This window comes from Solanum dulcamara, chromosome 3 (genome assembly GCF_947179165.1).
Source record: "Solanum dulcamara chromosome 3, daSolDulc1.2, whole genome shotgun sequence".
Lineage (NCBI taxonomy): Eukaryota > Viridiplantae > Streptophyta > Magnoliopsida > Solanales > Solanaceae > Solanum > Solanum dulcamara.
The window spans coordinates 53,243,319-53,254,347 of NC_077239.1; the positions used below are offsets into that span (position 1 = coordinate 53,243,319).

At 34.9% G+C, this 11,029-nt stretch overlaps 1 protein-coding gene across 1 annotated transcript; it reads left to right on the forward strand.

Moving 5' to 3' along the window:
* The first annotated feature begins 776 nt into the window (after positions 1-776).
* On the forward strand, positions 777-10,816 carry LOC129882604 (uncharacterized). The gene is made up of 5 exons (XM_055956984.1): positions 777-1,212; positions 1,966-2,126; positions 2,334-2,364; positions 7,880-7,985; positions 9,932-10,816. Exons 1-5 carry the CDS (start codon positions 895-897, stop codon positions 10,072-10,074), a joined length of 759 nt encoding a protein of 252 aa, XP_055812959.1. The 5' UTR covers positions 777-894; the 3' UTR covers positions 10,075-10,816.
* Positions 10,817-11,029: the final 213 nt, after the last annotated feature.

Genomic DNA, 11,029 nt, shown 5'->3' on the forward strand with positions numbered 1-11,029 from the left:
ACAACTAACAAATGTTTTCATATCTCGATCTCCAAAACAATTAACAAATATTTTCATATTTCTCCAAATAACTAGCTGATATTTAAAATATTCTCATTGTTTTAACTAAAGAATCATAAAAAACACCTAAACAACTTAGAGTTATTTAAATATCTTCTGGTTGTTTGAACTAAACAACTTTTGGTTGTTTAAACAACTGTTGGTTGTTTAAACAACTTCTGTTGTTTGAACTAAACAACTTAGGGTTGTTTAAATATCATCTCTTGGTTGCTTAAACAACTCATGTTTATATAAACAACATATCATCTCCTCTCTTCTCTTCTCTTTTCATCAATTTTTTTTTATAATTTTCACAATCAAATCGGAATGAAAGAATTGGGGAAAAGAAAAGAGAAGAGAGGAGAGGAGAACAGAAAAAATCGAATAAAGGAGAAAGAATTGGGAAAAAGAAAAAATAAGAGAAAGGAGGAGAGGAGAACAGAGAAAATCGAATAAAGGAGAAAGAATTGGGAAAAAGAAAAAAGAAGAGAAGTGAGGAGAGCAGAGAAAGAGGAAGAAATGCGTTTAAAAAATAAAAAAATGGATGGAATTTTGAGTTTTGTTAAAAGTTATTGATCTTTTAATTTTTTATTCTAAGTTTACAAATATTTTAAATCAACTCTATCTCTTCATAATTAACCCCTAATTAAATATTTATAACAAAAATAAAATAAAATAGAAATGCTCTGTGGTTCATTCCACTCTCAAATATGTCTTCGGCTGATTTCCCAACTTACTCACATAACCCTACTCAAACGGACAATTTTTTGTCATTTTCTCATGCGCTATACAACTTAGCAATTAACAAAAGAGGAATAGCGCAGCAAGTCATCTGGTTTCTCTCCAGAGTGTATCATGCTTTCAATCACTCGACGAGTTCAAAGATCACATCCTTGCCTCCAATTTATTGGTGTCCAACTCCGGTTTGCTCATACCGACGGAAGTTCTTCCCCACCTCGGCGGCGGCGCTCCAAGTTTTCTCCGTCATCAATGTTGAAGAAAGCCGATGACAAGTCAGATTGGTGGGTTGTCGACGGAGAAATGCACGAAATTGGTGAAAACGTACCACCCAGAGAGCGATTCGTTATCCCAAGACAGAACATTCCTAACAAGCGTCGTAAGCAGCTGCGCGAACAGTTCATGCGCCGTACTCGCCTAGTCCTTAAAGAATCTGTTAGTTCCTATCATACTTTGCCTCTACTAGGTATCAATTTCAGATATGTGTTTCCCAGGAAATTATCTGTTTTCTGCTTGTTTGCACATTTTTTGGGGCAAATATATCAATTAGGAAAGGGCCAACACACACACACACACACACACATATATATCACACACATATATATATATATATATATATCTTCTTTTTTTTTAATTATGAAGAGGGAAACAGCACCCGCTACCTTTCGGGTGCTGTTGGGGGTGTTGGGGTTTTAAGGTGTGAATGTGAAATGGGAAAAGGCGCCCAGGGTAAACTCCACTCGGTGTAATAGTCCACAAAGGAGAGAGGTGTGGTAACCGCACTAAGCAAGCCCAACCGACGAAGCATGCAGGAGTTTTCGAAGGCTAACATAGATTTTACTGCCTCAATATTGGAATGTCTCGAAGAAAGATCTCTTGCGTTGACGTTAAATAGTCTTACTATGTCATTCCACTAAACCTTAGTCGGGTTGTTAATGGAGTATTACTCCTACCATAGCATACTGATCTCCGTATGGACAAACTATGTTGAAGTACTGCTTCATCAGATTTCGACTATCATTTCTTATTCTTTGAACATTGTTTGACTTGTATATTTCCCATCGTCTCATCCTGAAAATATGTTAGAAATTCCTTGATATTGGCAGCTCTTTCCCTTCTTTTTATCCTTCAAATTTTGGGATTGTGTTTAATGTTCATTTTGATTGTGTACAACTTTATTAATTGAAGGAGCATGAACCATGGTGCAAAAGATATATGGAATTGTATAACGAGATGAGAGAGAACTGGGAGAGGCTGTATTGGGATGAGGGTTATTCCAAAAAGCTTGCTCAAGATCATGCAAACTATGATTCTGCTGAAGACGATGGTGAGGATTTCTCTCCATACAGGTTAGTTTATTTCCTCTTTTCTGCATTCCTTTATCATACACTCAATTGTTATTAGTTTTTGGGAGGTCATTAATTGTTTCATGAACTACATTTTTCAGTACTTTCTCCCTTCTTAATTGTGTCATGTAATCAAATTTAATGTTGTTAGGAAGATTGACCTATCGAGCCGTTATGCATATCTAAATTGCTCTGTATTTGTTCTTTCAGGAGAAGTAGACCTAATGCGGACCAAATGAAGGTAACTATAAAAATCCTGTACTGCATTACCACGTTTACATATTTTCTAATAGCATGTCTTTGCATTTGTACATTTCTGCCTCCTTTGGCAAGATAAAGTTATGGTGCCCTTTTGATAAGTTCCAGTTTGTCACTGTTAGATCTTCATGCCCCTGGTTTCTTCCTCTAAGTTGTCTCTGTATGGCTGAAATTGATGTCTCTTTGTAAACATGCAGATGCATGCTAGTTAAACACACTTCTATTTCCTGTTGAGAGGATGATATTGTTCATAAACATGATTATATTCGCTTCTGGTAGAGGAAATGAACTTTACTCCAGTGATCCTTCATCCTTCTAGCTGCCCGCTACAAGTTATATACTTTCTAGATGTCCTGAAGCATGAAAACTATTGCAATGCTACAGTAACTTACGTATGAACAAACAAACTTGTGTACAACAAATTGTTAAAATTTTGCCCGCTCATGCTCTAGGTTTCTCCTACTGTCATGTAGGCTCCATTTAGAACCCCACATACATTGGACAAATTATTGCCAAATTAACCTACTGCTCAAAGTCAAGCATCACCTCCATACCATCCCATACTTTTACTTTCAATCAGTCACCACTTACAACCCCATCCCATACTTATACTTCCAATCAGTCACCACTTACAACCCCATCTCATGCTTTTACTTTCAATCAGTCACCACTTACAACCCCATCCCATACTTTTACATTTAATCAGTCATCACTTACAAATCCTACTTGATCCCTTACTTTCACTGTCTTTGTTTGAGCAATCTGCATTACTTCTGGGAGTTTCTTCTTTTATTTTTCTGTAAGACGACTCCCCTCCATGTGCTTTTAAATCTATTCACTCCTTCTTATCAGTCATCATATTATCACACTTAGGAATTAGTGCATCTGATGGTACGTAAGAGATGGCCAAATCATCTTAGGTTATTTTCTCTCATTTTACCCTCTGTATTTGCTAGTTGATCGTGTATTAGATATGATCATTTGAATCCTTTCCAATCTAGCATGTCCGAACATACATCTTAGCATCAACTTTTCTCTTACAATGTTCATCTTGTGGATATGTTATGCATTAGTGACACAATATTCACTCCCTTATAGCATTAATGATCTCAAGAGTGTTACATAGAACTTTCCTTTTACTAGCATATCTTTTTAGCCTTCTGGGAACCCAATGGTGTATGCAAACAACACATTGGAATTTTTGCTAGGGTCATATGGAGAAAGAAATGTGAGTTTTTTGAAGACAAGATCAACAATGCTATTTATCTAAAGCTCACATTTTTATTTTTGCTTAGGCTCTGGTGCAACGGTACTACGGGATATGTTTTAGAGCCGGAAGATATTGTTGCCTTTCTTAGCTCACACACATTGTGATTTACTCTTTTGGATGTTCTTTTGCCCCAACATTTCCTTAATGCTGGTTTGTTTCACATCAGTAATATTCCTTTATTACTCATAAAAACTAGAAAACTTTCCTTTTACCTTATTACTTATCTTTACATATCATAGCACTTCAACCATCCTATTTAATTCTACATCTTACATATTCATTTATTATCCTATTCTCTTGGAAAACTGAGTTTAGATATCTGAATAGTCTGTATTTGGGCAGCCAATTTTATTTTATCTCACTTCACCTTCATTTTTTGTACAAAAGCTAAAATTGTGGTATATATATTTGCTACTTTTTAAAAACCTTTACAATCTAGAGCACTTCTGCATAGTTCCAACATTTGCTAATTTTGTCAAGCCTGCAACATGGATCCTCTCCCTAGATATTTTTGGGTAGCTCATCTATAGTCGGTGTAAACATGTTCAGGTTATAGACAGATCCTTGGTGTAAACCCATATTTATTGGAACCTCTTCTGTATCTCCACCAAATGTTCTCACCCATATGGTTGCTCATTTTTCTAAAATAAAAGTTCACCTTACTAGGTGGGGGTTAGGAATAGCCCTAACCAATTTCATGTCGAACAAGAGAAGAAGATGGAGGACACAAACCTTAGCCTCCATCACAAAAGTAAGAGTGAAATTAGTCAATCTTAGGATAATGCACAGTGTCAGGGAAGCGTGAAGCGGAAAAAAGCAACAAGGCCCCACTTCATGCTTTACGCGAAGCGCTCGCTTCATTGAAGAGAAGCGTACGTGAAAAGAAAAAAAGACCAAAATAAACAAAGACAATATATATGCGCAAAATTTCAAATTATAAACTCTAGATACGTGAAAATCCTAGAGGACAAGCATACCAGTATTCAAACTAAGTTGGGTCTCTTTAAATAAAAGGTCGCAGCTCTTTTTTCCCCCTTTAATCGACCTTTTAAGACATAAAAAAACTAAGCGTCGCTTCCTTTGCTTCGCGCATCGTCACTCTTCAGCCTTCGAAGCGACCTCTTCTCTTCACCTCCATCGCTTCTAGTCTGCGAAGCGTGACTGTCTCGCATGCGATGAAGCGCTCGCTTTCCTGAACACTGATAATGCAAGATGAAAAAGTAGTACACAATTGTAATGTTTCTACCAAAATTACATCTATATCACTACAATACATTCCTGCTAGGTAACCTACCGCTAGCATATAATCAGCAAAAAGAGGCTTTTGACAACATTATTAGCTTCTAAAACTATTCTTGTTAATTTTGAACAATAAGTTTGAATTTCATCTTGATCTTGCTTCATTGTAGGTCTGACTCGACCAGGTAAGGAAAGAGCCTCATTTTAGACAGTAAGTTCCCTTCCACTTTCTCCCATATTAGCCTACTGATCCGCACCTGTATTACCCTCTCTAAAAAAAATGAACAAAAAGGAAGTTACCATTTCTGGTCTACCTCCAAAAATGCTCAATAATGCTTATAATCTGCCATGGTGGTTTGGCTCTCTTATTAATAATCTCCATGATAAGTAGAGTGTCCGATTCCACAACAACAAACTCCTTTCCAATATCAAGAAACAACTTGATTCCCTGTAAATGAGTTTTAGCCTCAACAATATTATTGGAACACATTCCATAGACCATAGTAATCAATAATACCTTTAATAAGTATTTCTCGATTGCCTTTTGAGCATCCATCCACTTTTAATTTCACCCACCCTTCCTCTGCTTTATGCCATTTCAACAGTTGACTATGGATGGATTAGTGCAAATTTTCCAAGTGAACACATTTTCCTTCCCAACTTACTGGAAGTTGGAGTCCAGGGAATTGATTTTGAAGATGAGACTCATGTAGTGTACAGACCTGATGAATAATGAACCTGACAGACATTCATATTCTCACATTCTGGCAAGAACCTGTTCTTCCAAATTTCCCAACAGACAAGAATTGGAACACTGTAAAAGAACTTCATGGGTCTCTTTTGTTGTTCTAGTCAGCCACCATTTCATCACAATTGTCTTAAGATAACCCAGAAGAAAATTGACACCACAAGTGTTGCTGAAGTAAGTCCATACCCATTAAGCAATTAAGCTTTTACCTAACAAATGGGGGATATTCTTCAGTTCATAGATAGTACAACAGTTGCACCTTGAACAAAGCACCACACCCTTCTTTTGAACTTTGTCATCAGTTGCTTGCTCCTCCGTGAAAAAAGCCTGAACTCAAAAAAGGAAATTTTAGAAGGTGATCTTCTATAGCCACATAAGTTTACCAGATAAAGTTTCATTCTGACCTCTTTCTCAATTGTTTCCATGTAGACTTGGTAGTGAATTGCCAGAATTCTCCAAGGTCCGGCAAGCCCAATCTTTCCTGCCAACTTCAATCTCAACACTTAAAAAATCTTGTCGACAATATAAGAAAGCAAGAAGAGGCTCAACTTATCCCAGCTCCATCTACCATCAACAATGAAATTTTTTAACTTCGATACCTCTTGGGGTAGTTCTGATATTGGTTAATCTGGCTAGTGGTATGCTCCCATACTTGTCCAATTATCCCAACAAAAGGAGGTTTCACCATCTCCAACTTTCCATGGGATGAAAGATTCCACCTCATCTCTACTCTGCATCATTCTTCTCCAAACATGGGACTGTCCATATCTCCAAATCTTTTTTGAGAAAAGTAACATGTATTATAAACAAAGGAATACACTAAAGGTATGCAAGCTGGGACAGTCTTTCATCTCTCCCTGTGCCCTGGCTCATTCCCATCCCTATTACATCAAAGCTAAAGCTTCCTTTATGTTTCTTGGCATAGCCCAGCTAATGCCCCTTAGGTTGATGAAAATCTGCCACAAATTTCAGCGTGTCTCTATACAGTGTAGAAAGATATGATTTATTGTCTCTACCTCACATTCACAAAAAAAATATCTGGAGCATAATTGGAAACCCCTTTACATGAGGTTATATCCTGGAGCATAATTGGAAACCCCATATCTCCAAATCTTTGCAACAGGATATATCCTATTACAATACTTTGCAAGGAGAAACTGATTCAAAAGGGAGTTCCTGGCTTTAATAGTCCACCACATTTTTTTGCAGAGAAAGCCTAAAGTCTTCAATAGATCTAAAGCCAGCTCCACACTGAGATGTGGGGAAACACAATTGTTCCCATGTGACCCAGTGATTCTTGTTCTTGTTCTCCATCTTCCCCCAGAAAAAAATTAGCAATGATTGTTACAAATTGCTCCATAGCAGTAGTACTTATCTTTTATAGCATTTGTATATTTGATATGAATTCTTTCTTCTCAAACCCCTATCAAGTATGCACACTAAATAAATAAACCCCACACACAAATACCTCAGAGAAATACCTTCCTTTAAATACTTCGCATTTCCTGCATTATGTTTTCGGTGTTGAAGTGACCCCATTCCCTGGGTTCAGAAATTGCCAATTGTTGTCCTATTGTCATTGTACTTTAATCTAATTTCATTCATCATGCTTAAGAGCTTGACGAAGTCAGTATTTTTAATTTAAGTCATTGGAAATAGTTGTTTGTGGATGATCACCATTGGTATATCTCTGGATTAAGTTTATAAACATCCTTTTGATTAAGGTCAATTGCCACATAAATAAGATATTGTCCTTAGTTTTGATCTGCAAGCCGACACCATATTGTAAGTTTATTATATGATATGTGGGTGGTTAAGCTTTATATACATTTGTGTTTTGGCTTTTAGTGATTGGTTTTCAGATGATGCATTCTTTATGGCAAACAGTAAATAATTAAAAAATGATCTTTCTTTGGTTCAACTTAGACCTCATTTTTGTATACTAGCACGTTTTGTTCTTTATTTTGGAGTGATTCGTTTAGATTGCTAAATGGCTAAGTTGCTGATATTTTTCTTAAGTTTCCTGGCTGCACGCTCTCTTTACCTTTTCTTCTTACGTCTCAATTTTCTTTATTTTCATGTTTTTCTTTTATCTTTTTAATGTAGTAGCTCATATATAATTTGTGCCATTGCTTGGTATGTCTTTGACATGGCTGCCCAAGCTGCAATGTGCAAGGTCATTTTTTAACTCTCTTCATGTCCACTAGTTTATTGATTGCACTTCCACCTGTTCAATTGCAGGAACAGGGAGGTACAGGTAGAAACAGGCAAGGTGATAATTGGGAAAAGGTTAGCCTATTCCGAGATAAATTTGAGTACGACAGAGAGAGAAGAATGAGAGAAAAAGGTTAGTCCAGCATTCTTCTCTTCATACACTATATTCGTTGACTTGTTTGCTGCTAACCTTTGCCGGAGAAGTTGGAAAGTTGTAGCAGGGAAAAAAAAGAAGAAATATTACTTATTGAGAGAACTTACATGTAACTTATCCTCTTTTTGCATGTTGGGTCCTATATTCTGTTGACATACTTATATCCTGGTATTGTACTATTTTTGTTTTTTGTGGAAACTATGTATGCATCATTTCCGAATCTACCTTCTTGCAGGAGATGTTAGCATTTCTTTTCCTTTTAATTTGGTTTCAATTGTTTCCTATTAGTAAAATTTGACACCACCATTTTATTTTATTTAGCCCATCTCGGTGTTCTTTTCATTTATTTATTCTACTTCTCGTCCCCTTTTTTTAACTCCTCTTCTTGAAAGTTTTTTTGGGTACACTTATTATTGTAATTTCCCCACTCTTACTCAAATAGGAAGGTGTCCTTTGTTTTGAATATCTACCAATTAGCATTGGTTTGTTTGTATCATCTCCCTGCTCTGTCTCGATTGATACAGGTGTTTGCTATTTGTTGTTTGCCATCTCTATATACTGGCACTAAGAAGTCTCCATGGTCTTGATAGATTTACGTATGAACAATAATCTCCCTCGTCTCAAATGCACAACTAAGGGTCTGTGTCACTTGGTAATTGGAATTGGTGTAATTACTAGGATAGTAATTACACACTCTAGTAATTACGATGACCTGTTTGTTTGCCACAGCGTAATTCCAGTGTAATTACAATTGTTCTGTTTGGTTGCACAAGTGTAATTACAAGATTATATTAAATATTAAAAATAAAAGTTAATTTTCTAAATTTAAAATTTATATCAGACAAATAAGAATCTTTATAAATCATATTAAATTAAATAAATTAATTAATAAACATATGTTCTTAACTAATATTATAAAAAAAATTATTTATATTTTTTAAATTAGTCTATTTTAAATAATTTAATAAAATAAACTAAAGGTATAAGAGTTTTATGAACATCATGAAATGTATATTTGATAAAAATGTTAATATTATAAATATAGTGTCATAAAATTATTAAAACATTTGAAAAAAAAAATTATCTATCAAGTTTAACTAAAAAATAAATGTTTTGCAATGTGAAATATTAAGTCAATAGTATTAAAATAAATGAAATTGAAAATAAGACATAAATCCTAAATTCAAAACAAAAAATTTAACATAATGCTCTTATATCAAATTTTAATACAACATACATAAATATGATTTTAAAAATTAGAATACTAACAAAATTATTTTTAAAAAGAAATAGAATAATAAATAAATAAATAATATGAAAAATTGCATAAAATGAAAAAGTAAAGGTTGGGAATGAGAATGAAATGAAATATAAATAAAAAAAAAAAATATATATATATTTAGAAAATATTAGAATAATAAAAATATATTTTTTAAAAATACAACCACAACAACAACAACCCAGTGAAATCCCACAACGTGGAATCTGTGGAGGGTAAAGTGTACGCAGACCTGACTCCTACCAAAGTAGGACGGCTGTTTCCGAAAGATCCTCAGTTCAATAAAAGCATAAAAGCATAAAAGAGGTTAGATAAATATTTTTTAAAAATAGTAGAAATAAAAAATAAATTAAAATGAAAAAATATAAATATAAATAAAAGAAGAATTTTAGAAAGCTTCATGTAATTACACCAATTCCTTACCCTCCCTTGAGAATTGAAGAGTGTAATTACTCCCCTTCAATTACACCAATTCCTCTCTTACCAAGTAATTACTTGGTATACCAAATATGCCAAAGAGTGTGATTACACCCAATTACATTGTGGCTTTCCAAACATGCTCTAAGGGAACGAATCTACTGATATATTTGACTTACTGGTTACTTTCGAAGTACTGATCTTTTATTTTCTTGTGGCCAATTTGCAGCATTTGCGCCTATGAGTGAAGCAAACAACATCGGTACGGATTACTCAACTCCCAATTACCAGGCCTTTGACACTCGGAGATACATCTCAGATAGCGATAGTGACATTGACCGACTGAAAGGACGCTCACCTTTCAGAAACTAGCCCCAATTGTCTCTTTTGTTTGCAAGCAATTTTCACGACACAGATGATAACTCACTGTGCATACAGGCAGGGTATTTCAACACATCAAAGACAAATTTTATGGGGCTTTCCTGCTTAACTAGTTAGACTTGCATGAAGAAAGAGACTACCAATGTTGAAAATATACAATAAATTCCTACGAAGTCACTTGCGTGAGCTCAATTCAGATATTCAGAAAGAGGTGCTTAGTGCTCTTGTATATTTTGGAAGCAGACTTCTCTACTCTGTTTACTTTTCTACTGCGTTACCTGTGGAAGGCTGATCTTTCCTAAAGCATGTTTTGCGAAGCAATGTAGCTTGCGTTTGTGAAGGGATCATTGCCACAATTGAGCAATAATGGTTATGCTGCACACAAATCTATTTTGGGGTTTAGCAAAACCTCTTTGAACTTGCTGCTAGTGCTTCATGTTGGTAGTTCTATTCATTGAAGCACCGCACTATAGTGCTGGTATAATAAGTCCATATTTTATAAACGCCCAATCCACCCATATTAACAAGTCAGGGGAGTGATATTTGAAAGCAAAAATTTCATAAATAGCGAAGAGATAAACATAATAGGCTTCCTTAGATATAGTTTGCCTAATTACATAACGTAGCTATAGCTTCAGTATCTTCGTATGTATATCTTGTTGGAATTTGATAATTTATACAAATTGATCTTTCAATATAATTTATGAAATAGGCGGTAATTTCGGTTATTAAAATGGAAAACAATTATATAAATCATGGTTGTATTTGAGTAGAGTTTCTTACCAATTATGATTTCTGCTAGATGGAGAACACCAAATTCCATTGGGTTGATAAGGTCAAAAAAGCTTGATTGATCCAAGAAACTCGTTTGATTTCTTTGTTCATTATACAACAAAAGGTATATGCTAAAATCAACTCAATTCAGTTTTTTTTCTCACGGATTTGT

Excerpts from the sequence above, each read along its gene's own strand:
- LOC129882604 (XM_055956984.1), top strand. The coding sequence starts at position 895 with ATGCTTTCAATCACTCGACGAGTTCAAAGATCACATCCTTGCCTCCAA. Across the intron at positions 1,213-1,965 it reads GCCTAGTCCTTAAAGAATCT|GAGCATGAACCATGGTGCAA; the intron begins GTTAGTTCCTAT and ends TATTAATTGAAG. Across the intron at positions 7,986-9,931 it reads GAGAAGAATGAGAGAAAAAG|CATTTGCGCCTATGAGTGAA; the intron begins GTTAGTCCAGCA and ends GCCAATTTGCAG.